Here is a 22,236-nt window from a genome sequence, read left to right as displayed (position 1 = left end):
CGACTCAACTTAGTTGGGACGAAGGGAGTATTTGCAACTGTCGATCACCTTCCTTGACTAACGTGGTGTATTTAATTTTAAATGTAATGCCAACGCTTTTCTTGTGTTGATTTATGGCAAACTTGGACATTTCTGGTGTATTCAATTCTCTCTATATATACAATCTCATGATCAAGGCAAATATACACCAAAACCCAACCTAAATTTGAAAAAAAATAAAATGGCAGCAGCTGCAGTTTCTGATCACTCGTCTGCTGATGATACTTGTTTTGATAATCCCTTTGAGTACAAGAAATCGGTTCAATCCATTGTAGATTCGTCCAATCTGAAACATCTCCCTTCCAAATATAACCTCGAACTCGGAGGCGGCAATGACACGAGCGCTACGAGCAGCGAATCGCTCCCCGTCATCGACTACTCCGCCCTTACCTCCACGGACCCTAATCGACGCTCTGAAGCCGTCGCTGAATTCGCCAGAGCATGCGCGGATTGGGGGGTTTTCTTCGTAAGTACTCCCTCCGTCCACCTTTAAATGACTCATTTTTCTTTTTTGTTTGTACGCAGTAAATGTTTCATTTCACTTTTACTCTTTTTAGCAAGTGGACCCCGCATTCCCTAATTTTTTTATTGTAAAACCAATACATAAAAGTAAGACTTATCTTCTGCTAACTTTTTTCTCCACTGTCTTTTATAAAATTAAATAATTTCTTAAAATGTGCATCGGGAAAAATGGGATAATTTATTAGCACACGGAGAGTAAAGTTTTAAAATCAATATCATGATCATGTTTTATGAAACTTTTAAAAAAAACATCCATAAAACTTAAGTTTATTCTGGTCTCACAATAGGAGTCACATTTGTTGTGGGCACGAGTTTTAAGAAATGTAGAGAAAAGTGAGTTGAATAAGTTAGTAGACTAAGGGTCCCACTTTTATATATTATTTTTATAATATATTGTGAATGGAATAAAATGGTGGAACGTGGGGCCTAGTAAAAGTGAAATGAAACTCTTATTGTGGGACGGACTAAAATTGCAAAATGTGAATCATATTGTGGGAGTTAGTACTATGTTATTCATATTTTTCAACAAACAATGTCGCTTTCTTTAGGAAATAGACAACTTTGTTTAATTCATCGCCAAAATCATTGAGCATTACCAAAATTTGATCAAATTTCATGATTTTTTCTAACAATTTTCCCTAGCTGGTGAATCATGGGCTGCCGGAGGAGTTGATTGCTTCACTATTTGCAACAGTGAGGGAGTTTTTCAACTTGCCTGACGATGAGAAGAAGCAGTACGAGGGGAAAAGTACTTCTTCTCCGATCGTTTGTGGGAATTTCAACGTGAAGACTACATCCAACCAAACCTTCACTTTGTGGAGGGATTTTCTCAAGATCCACGTGCACCCTGAATTTCACTGCCCCTCCAAACCCCAACCATTAAGGTAGCTCACACATTAATTTGTTAGAAATCCATGGATTTGATCATATGATCATAAAATTTGTTGGTTATAGTAGTTTCAGATCTTTCTTAATTGGTATATGTATTTTGTTTTATTCGTCAAGATTCTCCCTCAAACCCTTCAAACTTATCTTTAATCGGGTTGGACCAGTCTTCTATAGAATTTAGCCCAAATTTAAAGCCCTTCAAATATACCTTTGGCCTTTGGGTTAGTCATTTTTTTACATAAGATTTTCATGAGTAATTGTGTTTGATGTTGCAGGGAAATTATAGAGGAATATGCGGGGAGAGTCCGGAAAATAGTCCGAGAAATGGTGGGTGCGATAGCGGAATCCATGGAGCTCGACCGTGACTATGTGGAGGAAGCTTTGGAGCTGAAATCGAGTCATCAAAAATTAGGTGCAAGTTTCTATCCACCATGCCCTCAGCCAGAAAAAACACTAGGGTTGCCACCACATAACGACACTGGTCTCTTCACTATATTGGCCGTCCGCGATGGAGAACCCGGCTTACAAACCAACCGTCAAGGCCAATGGTTTGAAGTTACTCCTCCTCCCAATTTTGTGATAGTCAATGTTGGTGAACACCTTGAGGTAATTAATTAACTACTATCACTAAATGAATTAAAACTATTATTTTTTTAATTCTCGTGCCCAATAGAAGTGTTTCACTTGTAGCGAGACAGAGGCGATATTAAATAGAATTGTTTGGTGCAGATATTTAGCAATGGAAGATGCAAGAGCGATTTGCATAGAGTGGTGGTGAACAAGGAAAGAGAGAGACTGGCGGTGGCAGTGGGGAATGGTACGGGCAGCGATGTGATGGTGGGGCCGGCCGCTCGGCTGGTGGAGCGAGATGGCCGTGCCAACTATCGTTCTATGAACTATCGAGAATATATGGTGTCTCAGTACACCCGTGCTTACAATGGCATGTCAATGCTTGATGAACAAAAGATACATTATTAAGGTCGACATCTGAAGTACTTGGCCACCTACTATACTCACCTCGTGGATTGTGTTTTGATTTTTTTTTTGTGATTGTCGTTGTGTCATTTGGTTATCAAAATAATGTCGAGCATATCTATAAGCTCATTTATGGGTCGAACTGGCTTAGGGGTAATGGTTTCATTATAAAGAGGTGATGTAATATGTCTTGGTTATTATCATTAAACTTATTCCAAATTTGGTGCAAGCTTGATTCTTAAACAATCTAGCAATTCCTAGGGAATTCTAGTTAATTTTAATATTACAAAATTCATGATAATATCTCTTCTTATGTCGGCTAATGCTAAATATCTTTGTTTTTTAATATAATCTGTATATAATTATATTATGCTAAATATCTTGGTTCTACACTCACCGTCCACGAAAAATAGACCACATTTGCTATTTTGTGGTTGTCCACGAAAAATAGACTAAGTTTGAAAAAGAACCTCACATTTGCTACCTAATACAATTAAACACTATTAATAATATGGACCTCACATTCCACTAACACTACTTTCCTCTTACTTTACTAATTTCACATTAAAACTCGTGTCATTCACAATGCAGTCTACCTTTCATGGACGGAGGGAGTATTATTTTTCTTTATTTGTCACATTGTTCCGGATAATTCTTGTCGGTGGAGTTTGTTTAATAATTTGCAAATACAACACTCAGAATTCCACTCTCTGTTTAAACAGTCTCAAGATCAAAACTGATAGGAGCATACAATACACCCTTGAAAAAAAAAGAAAAAAAAAGGTGGCAGCAGTTGCAGTTTCTGAAAAGCCATCTGCTGATGATGCTTGTTTCGATAGCCCCTTTGAGTTCAACAAATCAGTTCAATCCATTGTAGATTCTTCCGATCTCAAACATCTCCCTTCCAAATATAACTTCGAACTCGGAGATAGAAACGTACAAGAATGACTGAATTGGTAATAAAGAACTCAATCCAAATGAGAACTCAGGAGTATAAAAACTCAATGTAAAAATAATTTTCAAAGTCTGTCTTTTAAGTTCAACAATGAGACCTTTATATAGGCAAAGGAAAATCCTAAACTTCTGGAAAATACAACTAGAAGGAAAATAATCAAAATAGGAAAACCTAATTTGTAGAAGGAAAAACAATTACTTCTAATATTTTTCCATCTACTAATTATATTAACTAGGAAATAAATAAAACCAAAAATATAACTCTTCCAATACTACATCAGTTTTGATCTATGCAAAGCTCATTCTTAATACAAAAATGCAGAACAAAGCATACAAATGTCATTTTTAAGTCATCATAAGCTTATTTTTACGTCATTATAGTAATGATGACATAAAATGATCTTAACATGACCACAAACCCGAATTTTATAATATGACCTAAAACTACTTTATAATGACTCTCCGTGTTTTTATTTAATTATTGACCATTAGATTGTCAAATATCATGGTCGGTATTTGTTCTGGATTTTGTATTGAAATCAATTTTTGTATTGATCATTTTCATATATATATATATATATATATATATATATATATATATATAGGATTGTATTCAAATCCTTTTTTCATATTTTCTCCTATTTCCTTCTTGATCTTAGCCCCACGATTTTATCATCCGACGGTTAGATTGATGCCACGTGTCATTTAATAATGCAGATTTTCAGTTAAATAATGCGTACTGACTAATAATGCACCGTTATAGTGTAATAATGCAGATTTTCAGTTGAATAATGCACACCGACTAATAATGCACCATTATAGTGTAATAATGCAGATCATCTGGACCGTTGATGAATGAGATCTAACGGTCCAGATTAAGAAGGAACTTAAATCTAAGGGGAGAAAAGAAGTTTAACACTACCCTATATATATATATATATAGGATTGTGATCAACTTTTTATAGTAATAACTAATAACTAAATATCAATTTTGTATGTTAAAAATATCAACACAAAGACATAAATTTATCAATCTTTCTTGTGTTGATAAATTATGTCTTTGTGTTAATATTTAAATTTACATGTTGTATTGATATAATTATGTCTTTATGCTGATAATTTTAATACACATTATTGAAAGTTATTAGTTATTACTGTAAATTAGTTAGCAAACTAATGCAACCATATATATATAGAGAGAGATATATTCATATATATAAATATATATATATATATATATATATATATGATCGTTATTCTCCTATTCATCCCTTAGATCCTTTATTCTTCTTAATATGAGCCGTTAGATCTCATTCATCAACGGTCCAGATGATCTGCATTATTACACTATAATGGTGCATTATTAGTCGGTGTGCATTATTCAACTGAAAATCTGCATTATTACACTATAATGGTGCATTATTCAATGGAAAATCTGCATTATTAAATGACACGTGGCACTAATCTAACCGTCGGATGACAAAATCGTGGGGCTGAGATCAAGAAGGAAAAATGAGAAAATATGCAAAAAGGAAATGAATACATCCCTATATATATATATATATATATATATATATATATAGGAGGTGTGATTCGTTGCTAAATTTCTTAAGTTGCTAACTCATCCACTCGGTGTATTAAAAATGTCAACATGATCACATTGAAATATCAACACAAATTTTTGTTCATATTTCAATGTGATCGTGTTGACATTTCACAGTATATTAAAATGTCAACACAAATTTGTGTTGATATTCCATTGTGATCCTGTTGACATTTTTAATACACTGGATCATATTGAAATATCAACACAAATTTTTGTTGATATTTCAATGTGATCGTGTTAACATTTTTAATACAATGCGTTGATGAGTTACCAATTTAAGAGAAGTTAGCATTATAACTCACCCCTATATATACATATGTAAAAACAAGAAACCTTTAATTTTGGTAATAATAGAATTTGGGTTGGGCCTAAATATATAGTACTCCCTCTGTCTCAACTAAGTTGATACAAAACTTTCGGGCACGAAGATTAAGAAATTGTATTGAAAAGATTAAATGAAAGTGTAATAAAATAGGAAACAGAAAAAAAAATATATGAGAGATAAAGAAAGAGTAAAGTAGATGATGAAATAAAGTAAGAGTGAATGAATGTTTTGTTTTTTGTCAAAAAGGAAAATGACTCAATTTTGTTGGGACGTCCCAAAAAGGAATGTGACTCACTTAGTTGGGACGAAGGGAGTACTAGTTTATTTAGATGCCCAATGATAGTGAACTGCTTCAGTTTCTTTCAATCTAAATACTTCATTAAGAACCTCCTTATGCAATTGTATAAGATTTTTATGAGTCTTAGTTTTGAGTGAAAATGTTAATTAATCAAAGTTCAACCTTAACTTATTAAAATCTAATTTCATAATTGTCACGACCACAACTTCCTAATACTAGTGAGCGTAGCTATTTCGTAACTAAAATAATTTCATCAATCATGAACTCATCATAAAGGAAATAATTAACTCGAGGGAATAGTCTCGAAGGCGAATGGGTACAAAGTCAGATCAAATCAGAGTAACAAAGCCAAATTCATAAGTTCCTAGAACAAAATTCTAATGCAGCGGAAGGTTCCAAGACAAAATAGTATGTATGAGGACATACTCCCTTGGGCTACCTAACTACTTATTAACGATCTCTTCCCAACACCTTCGTCACCTCAATCACGTTCAACCTGCACGTTAGAAAAGAAACATGAATGGTTGAGTACTTGATATACTCAATGAGCACACTGCCAAAAGCAGTTCTATTTAATTTGTCAGCCATAGTTGAGTGAACACAGGGTTTTTATTTAAAAATGCCCGAGTCACTAAATTCCTTTCATTTCATAAAATGGATTGCGCAATCACATAAACATAGATACCATATCTGAACGTATGTGAACCGGGAATGTGGCCACATTCCACGACGGTCACTGGACCAGCCAACTTGAAAGCTAGCACACGGTCCCCATATGTGTACACTAGTCCGAGTAGGGTTTACGGCCCTACTGGGACCCGAGTTCGATTTAACATGATTGGCATAGTCAAACAGGTAGGTAATCGTAAAAACAAAACATAGCATGACAAACGTATTTAGAAAGGATTCACATATTCATACTAAAATCACGTTTTGAAAAGAATGTCCACCTCAGAGCTTAATTCCTTAATTGAAAGTTCCTCGACTTGGTCTTACTTGACGTGCGCCGACGTCCCTTTAGAAAATAAAGTATACTTAAAATAGGCTTAATAATCTAAATAATTTGTTGTGTATGCATCCTAAGTGTATGATCATTTTATTCATCTTTCCTTATTTCCTAGAAGGTCCTTGAGCATTAATTAATTCGAGATATTTAATTATGTGGAGACTCGCAAAATTATTGGTAGTCAAGAGGGCATTATCTCCTATGTAAAAATTATTCAAGCATCAAGGGAGATACTAGGTCTATTAATCATTTTGGAATTTATTAGCGTACCATTTCTTAACATTACATATTTGAGTACTAAAGTAAAGTCCGTGAATTACACTTATTATCGTGAAATTAAATTAGCGGTCGGTCAATTATTTGATCGAGCAACACATTAAGAGGGCCCACAATTTATTTTGACACAGCAGGCCCAACTTAAAAGGATTAAATTCATTCCATCAGTTAAAATTCTCGGCCCATGCTTCTATTTAAAATAACTCATCAGCCCACCTCATTTTTATTCCCTTGGCCCAATGTATTATTATGAAGGGTGGCCCAATAAAATTAAGAAAGAACCCCCCTCTCTTTCACTCTCCTTCACCAAAACAAATCCCCAAAATGAGACTTAACAAACCCTAGCCACCTCTCCCTTCTTCCTTGGCGCAAGTCGCCGCTCCACCTGGTCGCCGGAGCGTCGTCTGCTCTAGCTCTGCGTCGACACCGGGTCGCCGGCGACTCGCATCAGCGGGAGCTCCGCCGTCGCCGTCTGCTGCAGAGGAAGCCCCAAATCGGAGACGGACGCAGCGGCGCTCCCTCCGTCGCCTCCCGTTCCGGTCGGCGCCGCCTCCGCGCTGTGGAGGAAATTCTCTTTTCTTCTTTCAATTCGAATCTCCTCCAAATTGGAAACCTTTGGTGAAGAAGACCCAGCGGCATCTACGCCGCTGCTTCGCTCCTCTCCCCTCGGAAACTTCGCCGTCCTCCGGTGTCACCGGAGCACCCTGGCCCTTACTCACTTTCGCCAGCCTTTGGTCACTGTTCCGATCGGCATCTCTCTCGCGCCACCGCCGTCGCTGGTGTTGCGCCGTCGGAGAAGGAGTCGCCTCTCTCCCTCCGTGCACACGGCTTTGCTTCGAGTTTGTGATCCTCGACAGAACGGCGCCGCCTCTCATCCTTCGAACAGCGGCGAGCCGTCGCTACCGGCGGCTTAAATTCTCCCGCTGCATTGAACTCAGCCGTGTCCTCCAACCGATGCCCTCACCTCTGCTGTTTCCGACTAGAAGCTAAGCTATCCCTAACCCAACTTAACTTTCTTCGTTATTTATCCCATCGAAAATTTTGATTGATATTCCTTAGATTATTTGAGGTGTTGAGCATGTGGCAGATCGAATTATCTGGATTTTTGGCTTAAGGTTATGAACTCCTATTTTACTGATTGAAAAAACGTTAGCACTACTTGAAGAAAACTTGTATGTACATATGATGGGTTTCTATGTTTTGAGGGTTGAGCACTCCTAAGCTGCTGAGTTTTGAGTGAAAAGACAGCAGCGTTTTGTTTCTCTTGTTTCATTATGTAGTATAGCCCTGTAGGGGTTGGTTAGGAGCAGAGGTGTTGCAGCTGTGCTGCGGCTGCCCCCTCCCTCTTCTGGCTCATGGCAGTGGTTGGTTATGGCTGGGGAGTGCAGGAGTGCTGCCATCTTGCCTTTTTTGGCAAGTCTTTGGTCTTCCAACTAAAGGTAACATTGTCTCCTCCCTTTAGTTTAAAAGTCTCATTAAACTCTCTTGTTTCTTTAGCAATTAAGGCAACTTGTCTTGTTTTGTAGGTGAGGGAATCGGCTGCCATTGCTGTTGTGCTGTGAAGTTGGCCCGCTGCTCGTTTGGGCCCGGCCCGCAGTAGTGTGGTTTTGGGCTCGAAGAACACAGGCCAAAGTTGGCATTTCTTGAAATTTGTAATAGGATAGTGTTTTCCGAGTTTTCTTTCTTTCCATTCTCAAACCATATGTGAAACATTTATAAAAGTTAATGTATATACTGTTCTCGAGCACCCTTAGTTCGGAATAAAATATCGTCGTTCTCCCTCCTCTATGTTTGTTTTATGTAAATTTTTTTTATTTACATAACATGAATTGTTTTGGTTTATTTGCCTATCTCCTACTCTTTTGGTTTTTGCGAATTTGGTCACATTAAGCTAAAAAGGCAACGAGTTCTATTCGAAATAACGAGATAAGAGAATGATAAATCTCTAATTCGACAAAACACTACTAAATAGGGTGCTTTTTTTCTTTTAAAAAAAGCGGTTATTACAATAATCTAGTCCATATATCTTTTGGTGGTATGGTTAGTCATTTTGCTACAGGGATATTCTGGCAGAATCACGGATAGAACTCGGAAAATAGCCCGGGAACTAGTGGGAGCAGTAGCAGAATCCATGGAGCTCGACCGTGGCTACGTGGAGGAAGCTTTGGAGCTGAAATCGAGTTTTCAAAAATTTGGGGGGAGTTTCTACCCACCATGCCCCGAGCCCGATAAAACCCTAGGGCTGGTAGCACATACCGATCCGGGTCTCTTCACTATATTGATCGTCCGCGACGGGCTACCCGGCTTGCAGATCGGTCGCTAAGACCAATGGATTGAAGTGAATCCTCCTCCCAATTCAATGATTGTAAATGTTGGAGATCAGCTTGAGGTAACTATTCTTTATCTACTTTCTATCCATCTTAGGTTTTGATCCATGCAAAACTAGTTCTAAATATAAAAGCACATAACAAAGGATGACCCAAAACGCATTTTTAGGTAACGGTTAGTCTATATTTAGGTCATTTTAATAAATGATGACCTAAAATGATCTAACATTGACATCAAACCTGACGTTTTTAAAATTTCCTAAAACTTAATAATGATCTTCCGTATTTTTGGTTAATTATGGACCATCAGATTGCCTAATCTTAGGCCACGATTAGGTTTGCATTTCTGTATTGAGGTGTACTTTTATTTTGTTCATTTTCCTATATCTATCTATATAGTAAAAAAAAATTGGTAAAGCAATACTAATAAACTATTTATTTATAAAGAATAGATTTTAGGGGATTCAAATTATCGATAGGGCATTTGCATAACAATTTACATAAAATTTGAAAAAAATGAAAATTTGAATTATGAATACAGTGATTTTTTTAAAAAAAATTATGTTTTTACGATAAGCATTATTAGTTGGAATTATTTGGCATAGATATTTAGCAACGGAAGATGCAAGAGCTCTCGACATAGAGTGGTGGTGAACAAGGAAAGAGAGAGACTGTCGATTGCGGTGGGGCATGGTCCGGGCAAAGAGGTGATGGTGGGGCCAGCCGGCCCTCTAGTAGAGCGGGATGGACGCGCCTTTTATCGCTCAATGAAGTATCTACAATATGTCGAGTCTCAGTTCACCCGTGCTTACGATGGCATGTCCTTGCTTGATGAACAAAAGATTTAAGGACGAAATTCAACATTTACCTAATTTGAGGAAATAAAATATTTACTACAATACTTGTGTAATAAAACTAAGTTTGTTATCTATAAGCTCATTTCATTTCTAATTTTTCTTTGGTCGGTTCTTTCCTAGTTTGTAATAAAACTATGTTTGTTATCTATAACCTCATTTCATTTCAACCCTAGGCTCCTTGGTTATCATAAATAGGCCTTGTTTTTCATTATTCCTCTTTATGAAATAACAAGTTATTTGCCTACTTTATTTTACTTTACACGCAAGTTTCCCACGAAGCTCTGTTTCTTCGCGACTTCTTTTGCCTTGGAATCTGTCGATAAGAGGTTTTTCTCTTATCAATATTTTAACCAACGGAGTAATAATAATAATATATCTATAGTGGAAAATGACTTATGATGAACAATTAAACAACTTTAAGAAAATATAATTTCTTTTATATATTTCAGAAACCGGCCTTTTCAATAAGTTTTGCACTTTTGTTTTGTCTTTTCTTCTCTAGCATTTAAGTTAAACAAATTTTTCGCCGTTTAGGTGAACATGAAAAGTCTTGTACATTTGCATTATCTTTATGACCAACATTTACATATATTTTTTAACAGCTTGTTTTAATAATTTTATTTAATGGTTCAACCCACTTGGAGATTAGAGATTTGTTTTATTCAAGAAAAGAGTTGACAATTTTAAAAATAAGGTAGTGATAAAATGCAAACTCATATATTGTACAAATTCCAAACGTTTCAACACAGTGTCAAAACAAAGTCAATGCAATGTCAACACAGTATAAAATTTCAAGATTTTGATGTCAACACAATGTCAATACAACGCCAACACAATATCAACACGATGTCAACACAGCATCAACTGTTGAAACTGTGTTGACATTTATAGTTGCTATTATTTTGTCATCTGTTGACATTTTCTTATGGTACAGATCATAATTTGGAGTTTGTACAATATATAGAATTTGCTTTGATTACTTTCCTTTAAAAATAATGGCTAGATGTACGTATACGAGGAAATCCATTGAGGAATTATCATGATGGATCTAATAACCAAAATAAAATATCGTTATGACAAATTACGTGCCTCATATTTTCTACTACCATAATTAAATTAAAGTCCATTTTGTACGCTAGGTCATTTGACATAACAGATGATTTGAATGGGAAACATTAATTTACGAATATTATTTTTGACTTTCGATCACCTTCCTAGCTATGAACAACTTGGAGAAATTAAATGTATTGCCAAGTTGCCAACCCTTAATTTTCTTGATTTTTGACAAACTTGGACACATTAATTAATAAAACCCAGAATTCAACTCTCTCTATATATACAGTCGATGATCAAGGCTTAATTATACACTAAACCCATATTAAATTTGGAAAAAGAAAAAAAAAAGATGGCAGCAGCTGCAGTTTCTAAAACCTCGTCAGCTGATGATACTTGTTTTGATCACCCCTTTGAGTTCAAGAAATCGGTTCAATCCATTGTAGATTCTTCCGATCTCAAACATCTCCCTTCCAAATATAACCTCGAACTCGGAGGCGGCAATGACACAAGCGCTACGAGCTGCGAATCGCTCCCTGTCATCGACTACTCCGCCCTCACCTCCACGGACCCTCAACGACGCTCTAAAGCCGTTGCTGAACTCGCCCGAGCATGCGCGGATTGGGGGGTTTTCTTTGTAAGATCAAGATCATGATCATGTTTTATGTCTTAATTAATCAGGGCAAATTACCTTAAAAAGTTATAAAATTTGGTCAAATATGCAACTTGGAAAATCAACAGGATTTATTAAGGTCTCATGTGTATAATATATTATAATTTTTTTCCTTTTAAGAATAGACAACATTATTTAATTTATTGACAAAAATTTAATCAAAGAACAATTTCAAATTTTATAGTTTTTCTGTCTAATTTTTAAAGTTGATGCCGAACTATTATTTGATCAAATTTCATAATTTTTTTTAAGATTTACCCTATGTTTAATAATTAGTAATATTGTTTGTGAGTGCAGCTGGTGAATCATGGGCTTCCGGATGAGTTGATTGCATCATTGTTTGCAATGGTGAGGGAGTTTTTCAGCTTGCCTGACGACGAGAAAAAGCAGTACGAGGGGAAAAGTACTTCTTCCCCGATCGTCTGTGGGAACTTCAACGTGAAGACTACTTCCAACCAGACTTTCACTTTGTGGAGGGATTTTCTCAAGATCCATGTGCACCCTGAATTTCATTGCCCCTCCAAACCCCAACCATTAAGGTAGCTCATATAAAGTTGTTAGAAATTCCGGGTTAGGGTTTAGAAATTCCTAAAAATTAATTAGTTATAATTGATATAGTAATTGTTTTTAGTACTTTCTTTATACAGATGGAAATTGTTATATTCATTTTATTTTATTTTATTTGTCAGGATCCTCCCTCAAAACCTTTAAAATTCTCTTTGATTGGGTTGGATTTTTATCTAATTGATGTGGAAATTGTTATATTTATTTTGTTTTATATGTCAGGATCCTCCCTCAAAGTCAAAACCTTCAAAATTTTCTTTGATCGGGTTTTATTTTTATCTAATTGGATTCGAGCAGTGCTGTATCGATCTTGGCTCAAATTTAAAGCCCATAATGGCACAAACATTTATTTGAGTTTGCCATTTTTCAGTTTCGGGAATATAAGATTTTCATGAGTAATTGTTTTTTTATGTTGCAGGGAAATTGTGGAGGATTACACGGAAAGAGTCCGGAAAATGGTCCGAGAAATGGTGGGAGCGATAGCAGAATCCATGGAGCTCGACCGTGACTACGTGGAGGAAGCTTTGGAGTTGAAATCGAGCCATCAAAAGTTAGGTGCAAGTTTCTATCCACCATGCCCTCAGCCAGATAAAACACTAGGGTTGCCACCACATAACGACACGGGTCTCTTCACTATATTGGCCGTCCGGGATGGAGAGCCCGGCTTACAGACCGACCGTCAAGGCCAATGGTTTGAAGTTAATCCTCCCCCAGAGTGTATGATAGTCAATGTTGGCGAACACCTTGAGGTAACCTACTTTATTCTCGCCATTGTACTCACTAAACAATATTTTTTTAATCCTGGTGCTAGAAAAAAAAAATGTCTCACTTGTGGCACGACAGGACAGAGGTAGTACTACCTCCGTCCACAAAAGATAGATAAAGTTATAAATGACACAGGTTTTAATTTATGTGCAATTGATAAAGTAAGAGAGATGAAGAGAAAAAGTGGTGGAAATAGTGTTAGTGAATTGTGAGGTCCACATTTAATATGATATGTGGGGTCTCTATTTTTTATGGACGGAGGTAGTATTAATTAGAATTGTTTGATGCAGATATTTAGCAACGGGAGATGCAAGAGCGATTTGCATAGAGTGGTGGTGAACAAGGAAAGAGAGAGATTGACGGTTACTGTTGGAAACGGTCCGGGCAGCGATGTGGTGGTGGGGCCGGCATCTCGGCTGGTGGAGCGGGATGGCCGCGCCAACTATCGTTCTATGAACTATCAAGAATATATGGAGTCTCAGTACATCCGTCCTTACAACGGCATGTCGATGCTTGATGAACAAAAGATAGTACATTATTAAGGTCGATATTAATTTACCTAATTAGAGGAAGTCAAATAATGACAATATTGTGTACGTGTAATAAAACTACTCCTATCTGTTTTCTTATCAAGAAGAACAGTGTTTATGTAAGGATGGTTTGCTCGTGTTATATTTTCATGGTGGATCAATAATATCGGACTAATGTACGTGACTTTCTATGTGATTTTTATTCTTTTTGTTAAGAAATTTAAAAATAGTCTATCATAAACTATCACGATTATCCACGTAGACTAAGTTTTCGCTAAAAATGTCTTATTTTAGTCTAGTTAGAAAACAACACACAAAATATTAAGTTTGTAAAATTTTAAAACAATTTTAAAATTCATAAAAAATAGTACTCCCTCTATCCCATTCAAGATGGTCATCTTTCCTTTTTTGTTTGTCCCAATCAAGATGTCCACTTTCCAATTTTGAAAATAACCTCATCTCCTCTCTCTCCTCATTAAAATATTCAACTACATTTTTTCCTCTCTACTTTATTCTACCTAACAACACTTCCTAAAATCTCGTGCCACTAAAAAATGTGGTCATCTTAAGTGGGACGGAGGGAGTACTCCACTAGAATTAAGCCAAAATTTTAGTAATTTTAAAAATCAATGGCCTTAAAGTAATTAGACCAAATTAAACAGAATGACCATCTCAAGGGCCAACAATTTCCTGAGATAATTTAATTCCCAAGATGGCCCATCATGTACATTCAAATTTTTATAAACATAATACTCCATTTTGATATTCTAAACATAAAATTACCATAGATTCACCACTTTTACAATTAATTATTACCATCCGGCTAACAAAAATAATCTTTGTGAATGAATATTATTAATACGTAAAAGAAATATAGTAGAATATGAAGTACAAATAAAATAAGAAAGATAGTAAAATAAGATTCACTTTATTAAAAAGAAAAACTTTATTAAAAATAAAATACTAAAAGAATAATTTTGCGAATGAATATTAATAATTCGTAAAAATTTTTATAACTTGTACTCCGTCCCGTTATAAGTGAGTCATTTTTTTTTGGGGCACTTATTTCTCAAAACATGTATACTTTTTTATAAGACCGGGTGAAGTTTTTTATTGAAAAATTGTGTTATGATTTGGTTCTGAATTTGCTATGCGTGCCATAGAATTTGTAAGAGCATCCACAACCGTGCTCTTGCCAGCGGCACGGTTGTGGGCCCAGGCGGTACTATTCATGCATGCTCTCTGCCAAGAGCACAACACCCACAACTGTGCTCTTCCGCAAGGACGAGCACAATTAATTTAAAATTCAATTAAACAATAACATTTCCATAATATTAAAATTCATTTAAAAACCACAATAAATATTACAAATGATAAATAAAATTAAACATTACATAATTAAAATCCTAAAAATTAAAAAAACCACTACTCGTTGCCGAATTTCGTCCACATGTGGTTGATTAGGTCTTCTTGTAGTTGATTGTTGATTCGAGTATCGCGCATTGTGTGTCTTGTCTCGATCCTCTGGCCAACCGTCGTATGCTCGCCTCGGCGTGGGGGAGACCTCGCTGTTGAGCTTCCGGCTTCGTCCTCGTCGTAGAAGCTAGCCGCCCTCGGCCCTTCGTCGGCTATAATCATGTTGTGTAATATAATACACGTGAACATGATGTCGGCGATATTATTCACGTACCACAGCCGAGCCGGGGCCTTCACAATGTTGAATCGAGGTTGAAGGACCCCGAAGGCTCTTTCGACCTCCTTCCGCGCTGACTCTTGACGCTGCGCAAAAAGAACCCGTCTCGGGTTGTGCGGGTTGTGGAGCGTCTTCACGAACGTCGACCACCTTGGGTAGATACCATCGGCGAGATAGTAACCCATTCGGTATGTATTTCCGTTGATGGTGAAGTCGATCGCCGGTGCTACACCATTCATCACATCATTGAAGAGTGGTGAAGAATAGAGCACGTTCAAGTCGTTCTTGGATCCGGCAACGCCAAAATATGCATGCCAAATCCATAGGCGATAGTCGGCGGCCGCCTCAAGGATAAGTGTTGGGCCGCCGCCTTTGTGACCGCTTAAGTGTTGCCCCCTCCAAGCAGTCGGACAATTCTTCCACCTCCAATGCATGCAGTCAATGCTGCCAAGCATTCCGGGAAAGCCATGGACTGATTCGTGAAGACGAAGCAACCGTTGGCAATCATCGGTTGTGGGTGCCCGAAGGAATTCATCCCCAAAAGCAGAACGAACGCCCTCGCAAAAATTCTTTAAACAAAGGATTCCAGTGGACTCACCGATATGCAAATACTCGTCGAAGATGTCGGCCGTTTGCCCAGTAGCGAGTTGTCGGATGGCACACGTACACTTCTGCAACGCCGTGATACTTTGCCGGCCGGCTGCATCTACACCTGTTTGAAAGTATTCAACACGTGCGGACAATGTGTTGACTATTCGCATGAACAAGCGCTTTGACATGCGAAAACGGCGCCTGAAGTAATCTGCCGGAAACCGCGGATGGTCGGCAAAGTAGTCGGCAACGAGCCTTTCGTGGGCTCCCTCCCGGTCACGATGGATGTAGCGGCGATTTGATCTAGTGCGTTGAGGAGGATGAACGGGGGTATTCGCCGCGACATATGCTTCGTAAGCGGCACGATGTTGTTCGTAGTATTCTTGTTCTTCGCACTCCGCTTCCGCCATGAGATGAGTGAAATCCATTTGATGTTTTGAGTGAAGGTTGAATGTGTTGATAGTTTGTATAAGAATTATGAATGAGTGATGAATGAGAGATGAATTGATGTGATAAATGAGTGATGAATGTGTGTATTTATAGATGATTTTGGGAAAAAAAAATAAAAAAAAAATAAAAAAAATTCAGAAAAAACGGGAAAAAAACGGCCATATTTTTGGGATTTGGAAAATATATTTTTTTAGCATTATTTATAATTAAATACCGATTTTTAAAAAAAAAAATTTGAATGCAACGGCTACGCCGTTGCCCAATCCCGTGCCGCCACGTGTGCGTCCGCTGGCACAGACGTGCTCGATACATCGAGCAGCGCCGTGCCAGCGGCGGCGACCCTTCTCCTTGCCGCTGGCACGGACGGCGGTGGCGACGACCGCCACCGCTGCGGATGCTCTAATGAGCTTTGTGCTACTTTGATTATTCTTAAATTTGTAATTGAAAAAAATAATTGATAGGTCTTTAAAATTATAAATTTTAATTGAAATTTGATCATTTTTAAAATTTAAAATTTAGTTGCAAAAATCGCAAATTATGCTTTTTAGCGGATTTTCGTCAATATAAAAAATGAAGTTGTTTTATGTGTTACCTAAATTAAAAAATTTCTTTTAAATTTTATTGGAATTTTAAATCAAGAGAAATCCCTGTACTCATAATTTTTAAATTTGTGAAATGTCAAATTTTTTAGGAAGTAATATCCCAAACTAAAATTATGAAGCATGTTGTTATCAGGGTAATTACATTATAGATACCAAGAGTTTTTTTAAATTAGTACAAAGAGTTTTAAGTTCATATATATCATACAGAAAGTTTAGTTAATGTTACAAATTGATACATTCCGTATAAATCATTTAATACTGTTAATTTTTTATTATTGGTAAAGCATTTTGTATGTATAGTGTAAATATCTAATTGTTATCCATAGAAAAAGAAGAAATCGAAGAATGAATATTTCAATTTTCAGCTAACATTCAATTCAGCAGTGACACAGTCGAGCTTACAACAAATCAATGGCTGCCGCCCGATTCCTCTTCCACACTCTCACTAGGTAAAAATCTTTCCCCTTTTCCTTACTCCCAATTTCCAGCAACGCAATTTTGCTTGCTAAAATCAATTGAATTTTGCGTGTAGGAATGGAGTGAGAGGCAGTAGAACCCTATCGAGATCCATTTCTTCAAGCATCGAAGCCGTTAAAGAGGAATCCGTCGCGGCTGCACAGGAAGAGACGGTGGTTGAATACGTAGAAGATGATTTGAAGAGTAGAATTTTCAGGCTGCGCCTCCCGAAGAGAAGCGTCACTAATGTATTGGAGAAATGGGTCGGCGAAGGCCGCGCAATTCCCCTTTCCGATCTCCGTAGCATCTCCAGAGACCTCCGCCGTTCGCGCCGATTCAAGCACGCTCTTGAGGTCTCTAACCTTTACCCCCTTTCTATTAGGTCTGGATTTGTTCCCTAATCCTAATTTGTGTTTGTGTGTGGTTTTCGTGATGAATTTTTTTCTAGATTTTGCTAGTTATTTTGTGTTGCTTTGTCGTTTTTTGTTCTTATTCATTAATATGTCAAGGGAAATGGTGTGATTGGTCTTAATATATGAGCATGTTGGTTGTTGATCTTTGTATGAGAAAGGTGAACATCTTCGGCTTGAAAAGGTTTGGGCGATTAATGCTGTTTGCGGATCGGGACTGTGTTGATACCGAGCTTTAGTCGAGTTGTACTTGTAGGTTTATACAATAAATGTGTAAAGAAAAGATTACATTTTTGTTGCGATTTATGTTGTTTGCTGATCAGGACTGTGTTAGTATCGAACTTTAGTCGAGTTGAAAGGATAAAGTCACGAAAAGTTTACATTTGTGAAGTAATTAGCTGCTTTCACTGTTGAGATCATTTTGGTTTTTGAGCATGTGAAGTGAAGTGATGATGAAGCGGCGCTCTCCACTGAGCGACCAATACGGGTTGCACTTTGAGCATGTAGATTCGGTGATGCTTGTGCACAATTCATGCTCTTTCACAAACTGTAGCTCATATAACCTAAAGGTTCTGTTTATGTGAACTGAGTGGAGTATGATAGTGAATAGTTTTCTCTGTGCTGACTGCTTAAGGCCGATGGACTTATTTGACTGAAAATAGAGAATTGCCGTTATTGGCAATTCTTTCTTTCCTGTTTGTACAGGAAGTGGGTTCCAGGCTTTTACCATATCGAATCACAGCCTTTCTGCATGATAATGTTCGAAAAGTGTCCATCACAAAACCTTCAAGTCTAGCTAATATAGATGTTGAACCTTTGTTGTATGTTTTCTCTTCTCATGTCTAGGTGCACTTCTTCACTCTTTACTAACAGGGCATTTTGTAATCCTTTTGATTGTGGATCAAATATATTGGTACTTGTTGGAGCTGTTTGGTAAAATTCTGAAGCTCAGTCTAAGTCTTATAAGATCTCTTTGTCTCGAACTAATTAACATATTACCATTAAGGCATTAACTAAGCAAACACAATTTTTGTTTAAAAAACAAGTCAACTACTTGTTTATAGGATAAAAGGTCAGATAACTTTATTGTGAATAGCCTTAGGTTGTTCTACATGGTTAAATTAAACAGTGTGAATAACTTTATAGGTCTTCATTCACAAATGCCACGATAGAGCTTTTTTCCTTTATTCTTGAGCAGTTGATTTCCTGTTTATTGTTGGCACAAATATCTCTGAGCTAGTTTATGATTTTCGAAGATAAACCATTTTATTTGCCGCTGTGATTCTTGTTTGTGATTTTAACGCAATGAACAAGTCTTTGCACGATATAAACTTGCAGATTTCAGAGTGGATAGTTAGTCACGAGGAATATCAAATATCTGACTCCGATTATGCAGTCCGCATAGACCTGATGACCCAAGTTTTCGGCATTGATGCTGCTGAACGCTACTTTGAAGCGCTGCCTTCCTCAGCAAAAACGAGCGAAACATACACTGCTCTCCTTCATTGCTATGCTGGATCGAAGCTGGTTGAGAAGGCAGAGGCTCTCTACGAGACAATGAAGGGAGAAAACCTCTCATTGAGCGCCATCACTTTCAACGAGCTCATGACTTTATACATGTCGGTCGGACAGCTGGAAAAGGTATCCCTAATCGTCAGAGACATGAAATGCCAGAACGTTGCACCTGATCTATTCACATATAATCTTTGGGTGAGTTCGTGTGCTGCAGCTCTGGACCTGGATGAGGCGAGGAGGATTCTTGACACGATGATTGTTGATCCGGGCTGCGACGAAAGCTGGATTAGATATCAGAAACTGGCTAAGCTGTACATCACCTCCACTCAACTAGTCAGTTCTGATTCCAGCTCCCTAGTCGAAAGTGAGAAAGGCATCACGCAGAGAGAGCTGATATCTTACGATTTCCTCATTATTCTCTACGGGGGCTTGGGGAGCAAGGATAAACTCGACCAAATCTGGAAATCTCTGAGGATGACTGGGCAAAAGATGACAGGAAGGAACTATGTATGCGTGCTTGCATCATATCTGATGCTCGGATATTTAGAAGACGTTGGTGAAATTGTCGAGCAGTGGAAGCAACCTGCAACTTCAGAGTTCAACGGCACCATGTGTAATAAGCTCGCAGTAGCTTTCGAGGAAATTGGTATGGCAGATACAGCTGCTGGCTTCCGTGTGATACTCAGAGAAAAGGGCTGTGACCCAACGGAGGAACCAAGATGAGGGCGATGGGATCTGACGCTGCCGTTGTCACTTGTCAGTAGCTGTAGTTTCAAGAGAAGACCTCAGTGTGAAGAAGAGGTAATAAATTTGTAACAGAGTGAGAAATATACACATAAATTTTGATCAAAAAAAGTGATGGTTCGGTTATGGTGGGAAAAATGTTGTGACAAAGCATATGTTAGAACTTGGTTTCAAGATTATGTTGGGCTTTTGAGGAAAATATCAATGATAATTACAATTGGAGTCTCTTTTTCTCTTTTAATACAGTACTGCTATTTTGTACTAACTTGTAGTACTAAAGCTTTTACCTTTGAAAAATCTTATTTAGAGGATAAGTTATAAGTTCAAATATAAATTCTAATTAACTCAAAGCCAAGGTGATATGCTTGCTTGACGTTTAAAAAAAAGCTTGAAAAAGGCCTTATTTTTATCTTATTCAAAAAAATTCACTGATAAAAAAAATTTGAGATGCGATATTTAAAATAAAGGTTTTAGAAAGACTCTATTTATAATTTTTCCTAGAATTCAACAGGAAAAAAAATACTACAAAGAGGTAGAATATCTAAAAAATGTCAGAAGTGGGATTTGAACCCACGCCCTCGTAAGAGGACCAGAACTTGAGTCTGGCGCCTTAGACCACTCGGCCATCCTGACTGTTATACTGTTATGATTGATACATTTAATAATTAATCTAGTGTATCAAGATTTTCTCAACAAAAGAAGAAAATAAAATAAAACTCCTAATCTCTATGTTAAGTATAGATGGTATGTATACCGATTTAATGATATACTAGTATTTTAGCATTTGATGTAGCTCATATATACACTGCACAGTGATAAAATGTAAACTAAATATTGTACAAACTACAAACTATGATCTGGATCGTTAAAAATGTCAACGGATGATAAAATAACAGCAACAAAAAATGTCAACACAAATTCAACCGTTGACATTGTGTTGACATTTTTTGTTGCTATTATTTAATCATCTGTTGATATTTTCTAACGGTCCAAATAATAGTTTGGAGTTTGTACATGTTGAAAATATAGAAGAAATTGGATGAAGAAACCTCCATCAATGGAGGATGAGGAAATTTTAAAATTGGGGAAAACTGTCGAGCGGGAGAGAAGGCGAAAAATTCATTAATGGACTACATTTTTGGTTAAAGTTACACTACAAAATACAATAAAGGCCTAATATATAGGCTTGGAGAAATATAACACTAACTAATAAAATGCTAAATACTATCTAATAAAAGAAAAACAATAACAACTAATTACATTATTTTTAATTTCAACACCCTCTCTCAAGATGGAAGTACAAACAAATGCTATCATTTTGGAAAGAAGCATCAAACTAAGAAGAGAACTACAAGCAACTAAGATTTATTCTAACTCCATGTCAAGGAAAGATCCAACTTGATCAATTGCAAACCATCACTTTGCTGGAATTGGAGTTGCTGCAACAACTACAGATGCAACATAAAAATCTCCACTCCACCAAATGCAGAAAAACCATCTCATTGTAGTTGGAATTATGGTAAAACCTTGATGCCTCAAAACATTCACTAGCATCGAGTACATCCAAGATCACCACACAAACCATACAACAACTTCTAATCCCCCAATCATCTATTAGACTGCAATCTAGCTCAAGCAACTAGTTTCCTGCTGCACAGAATTTTCAAAGACATGGTATACTCAAAGGTTCCACACTTGGATCTCCAGGGGCAATATCACCTAGAAGTTCACAAGTCCACGTACAATTGGCTTCACCTAGAGGTTCAACAACTTGATCAATTGCAAACCATCACTTTGCTGGAATTGGAGTTGCTGCAACAACTACAGATGCAACATAAAAATCTCCACTCCACCAAATGCAGAAAAACCATCTCATTGTAGTTGGAATTATGGTAAAACCTTGATGCCTCAAAACATTCACTAGCATCGAGTACATCCAAGATCACCACACAAACCATACAACAACTTCTAATCCCCCAATCATCTATTAGACTGCAATCTAGCTCAAGCAACTAGTTTCCTGCTGCACAGAATTTTCAAAGACATGGTATACTCAAAGGTTCCACACTTGGATCTCCAGGGGCAATATCACCTAGAAGTTCACAAGTCCACGTACA

At 37.1% G+C, this 22,236-nt stretch overlaps 4 protein-coding genes, 1 long non-coding RNA gene and 1 other non-coding gene across 6 annotated transcripts; 5 read left to right on the top strand and 1 right to left on the bottom strand.

Annotated features, from left to right (window-relative positions):
• Positions 1-220: 220 nt before the first annotated feature.
• On the top strand, positions 221-1,449 carry LOC121757902 (2-oxoglutarate-dependent dioxygenase 19-like). Its single transcript, XM_042153359.1, has 2 exons — positions 221-505; positions 1,204-1,449. The coding sequence occupies exons 1-2, from the start codon at positions 221-223 to the stop codon at positions 1,447-1,449; spliced, it is 531 nt and encodes a 176-aa protein (XP_042009293.1).
• On the top strand, positions 1,157-2,634 carry LOC121759675 (protein SRG1-like). Its single transcript, XM_042155342.1, has 3 exons — positions 1,157-1,445; positions 1,725-2,055; positions 2,179-2,634. The coding sequence occupies exons 2-3, from the start codon at positions 1,774-1,776 to the stop codon at positions 2,425-2,427; spliced, it is 531 nt and encodes a 176-aa protein (XP_042011276.1). The 5' UTR covers positions 1,157-1,445; positions 1,725-1,773; the 3' UTR covers positions 2,428-2,634.
• Positions 2,635-7,169: 4,535 nt separating this feature from the next.
• Positions 7,170-8,636, top strand: LOC121759676. The gene is made up of 2 exons (XR_006041701.1): positions 7,170-8,328; positions 8,416-8,636. It is a non-coding gene; the product is annotated as an uncharacterized LOC121759676 (long non-coding RNA).
• A 2,800-nt stretch (positions 8,637-11,436) lies between these two features.
• Positions 11,437-13,842, top strand: LOC121759674 (2-oxoglutarate-dependent dioxygenase 19-like). The gene is made up of 4 exons (XM_042155341.1): positions 11,437-11,763; positions 12,097-12,338; positions 12,782-13,112; positions 13,419-13,842. The coding sequence occupies exons 1-4, from the start codon at positions 11,479-11,481 to the stop codon at positions 13,668-13,670; spliced, it is 1,110 nt and encodes a 369-aa protein (XP_042011275.1). The 5' UTR covers positions 11,437-11,478; the 3' UTR covers positions 13,671-13,842.
• A 3,459-nt stretch (positions 13,843-17,301) lies between these two features.
• On the top strand, positions 17,302-20,344 carry LOC121759687 (pentatricopeptide repeat-containing protein At5g09450, mitochondrial). The gene is made up of 3 exons (XM_042155357.1): positions 17,302-17,443; positions 17,527-17,803; positions 19,199-20,344. Exons 1-3 carry the CDS (start codon positions 17,406-17,408, stop codon positions 20,096-20,098), a joined length of 1,215 nt encoding a protein of 404 aa, XP_042011291.1. The 5' UTR covers positions 17,302-17,405; the 3' UTR covers positions 20,099-20,344.
• A 324-nt stretch (positions 20,345-20,668) lies between these two features.
• Positions 20,669-20,752, bottom strand: TRNAL-CAA. The gene has a single exon. It is a non-coding gene; the product is annotated as a tRNA-Leu (tRNA).
• Between the last annotated feature and the right edge of the window lie 1,484 nt (positions 20,753-22,236).

This window comes from Salvia splendens, chromosome 12, assembly GCF_004379255.2.
Source record: "Salvia splendens isolate huo1 chromosome 12, SspV2, whole genome shotgun sequence".
In the NCBI taxonomy this organism is placed as follows: domain Eukaryota; kingdom Viridiplantae; phylum Streptophyta; class Magnoliopsida; order Lamiales; family Lamiaceae; genus Salvia; species Salvia splendens.
This window is presented reverse-complemented; position numbering and strand designations above follow the sequence as displayed.

Bases quoted from the DNA above. Each gene is read 5' to 3' on its own strand.
- LOC121757902 (XM_042153359.1), top strand. From the start codon at position 221: ATGGCAGCAGCTGCAGTTTCTGATCACTCGTCTGCTGATGATACTTGT. The intron at 506-1,203 runs GTAAGTACTCCC...AATTTTCCCTAG, and splicing joins CGGATTGGGGGGTTTTCTTC to CTGGTGAATCATGGGCTGCC.
- LOC121759675 (XM_042155342.1), top strand. From the start codon at position 1,774: ATGGTGGGTGCGATAGCGGAATCCATGGAGCTCGACCGTGACTATGTG. The intron at 2,056-2,178 runs GTAATTAATTAA...TGTTTGGTGCAG, and splicing joins ATGTTGGTGAACACCTTGAG to ATATTTAGCAATGGAAGATG.
- LOC121759674 (XM_042155341.1), top strand. From the start codon at position 11,479: ATGGCAGCAGCTGCAGTTTCTAAAACCTCGTCAGCTGATGATACTTGT. The intron at 11,764-12,096 runs GTAAGATCAAGA...TTGTGAGTGCAG, and splicing joins CGGATTGGGGGGTTTTCTTT to CTGGTGAATCATGGGCTTCC. The intron at 13,113-13,418 runs GTAACCTACTTT...TGTTTGATGCAG, and splicing joins ATGTTGGCGAACACCTTGAG to ATATTTAGCAACGGGAGATG.
- LOC121759687 (XM_042155357.1), top strand. From the start codon at position 17,406: ATGGCTGCCGCCCGATTCCTCTTCCACACTCTCACTAG. The intron at 17,444-17,526 runs GTAAAAATCTTT...TTTTGCGTGTAG, and splicing joins CTCTTCCACACTCTCACTAG to GAATGGAGTGAGAGGCAGTA. The intron at 17,804-19,198 runs GTCTCTAACCTT...ATAAACTTGCAG, and splicing joins GATTCAAGCACGCTCTTGAG to ATTTCAGAGTGGATAGTTAG.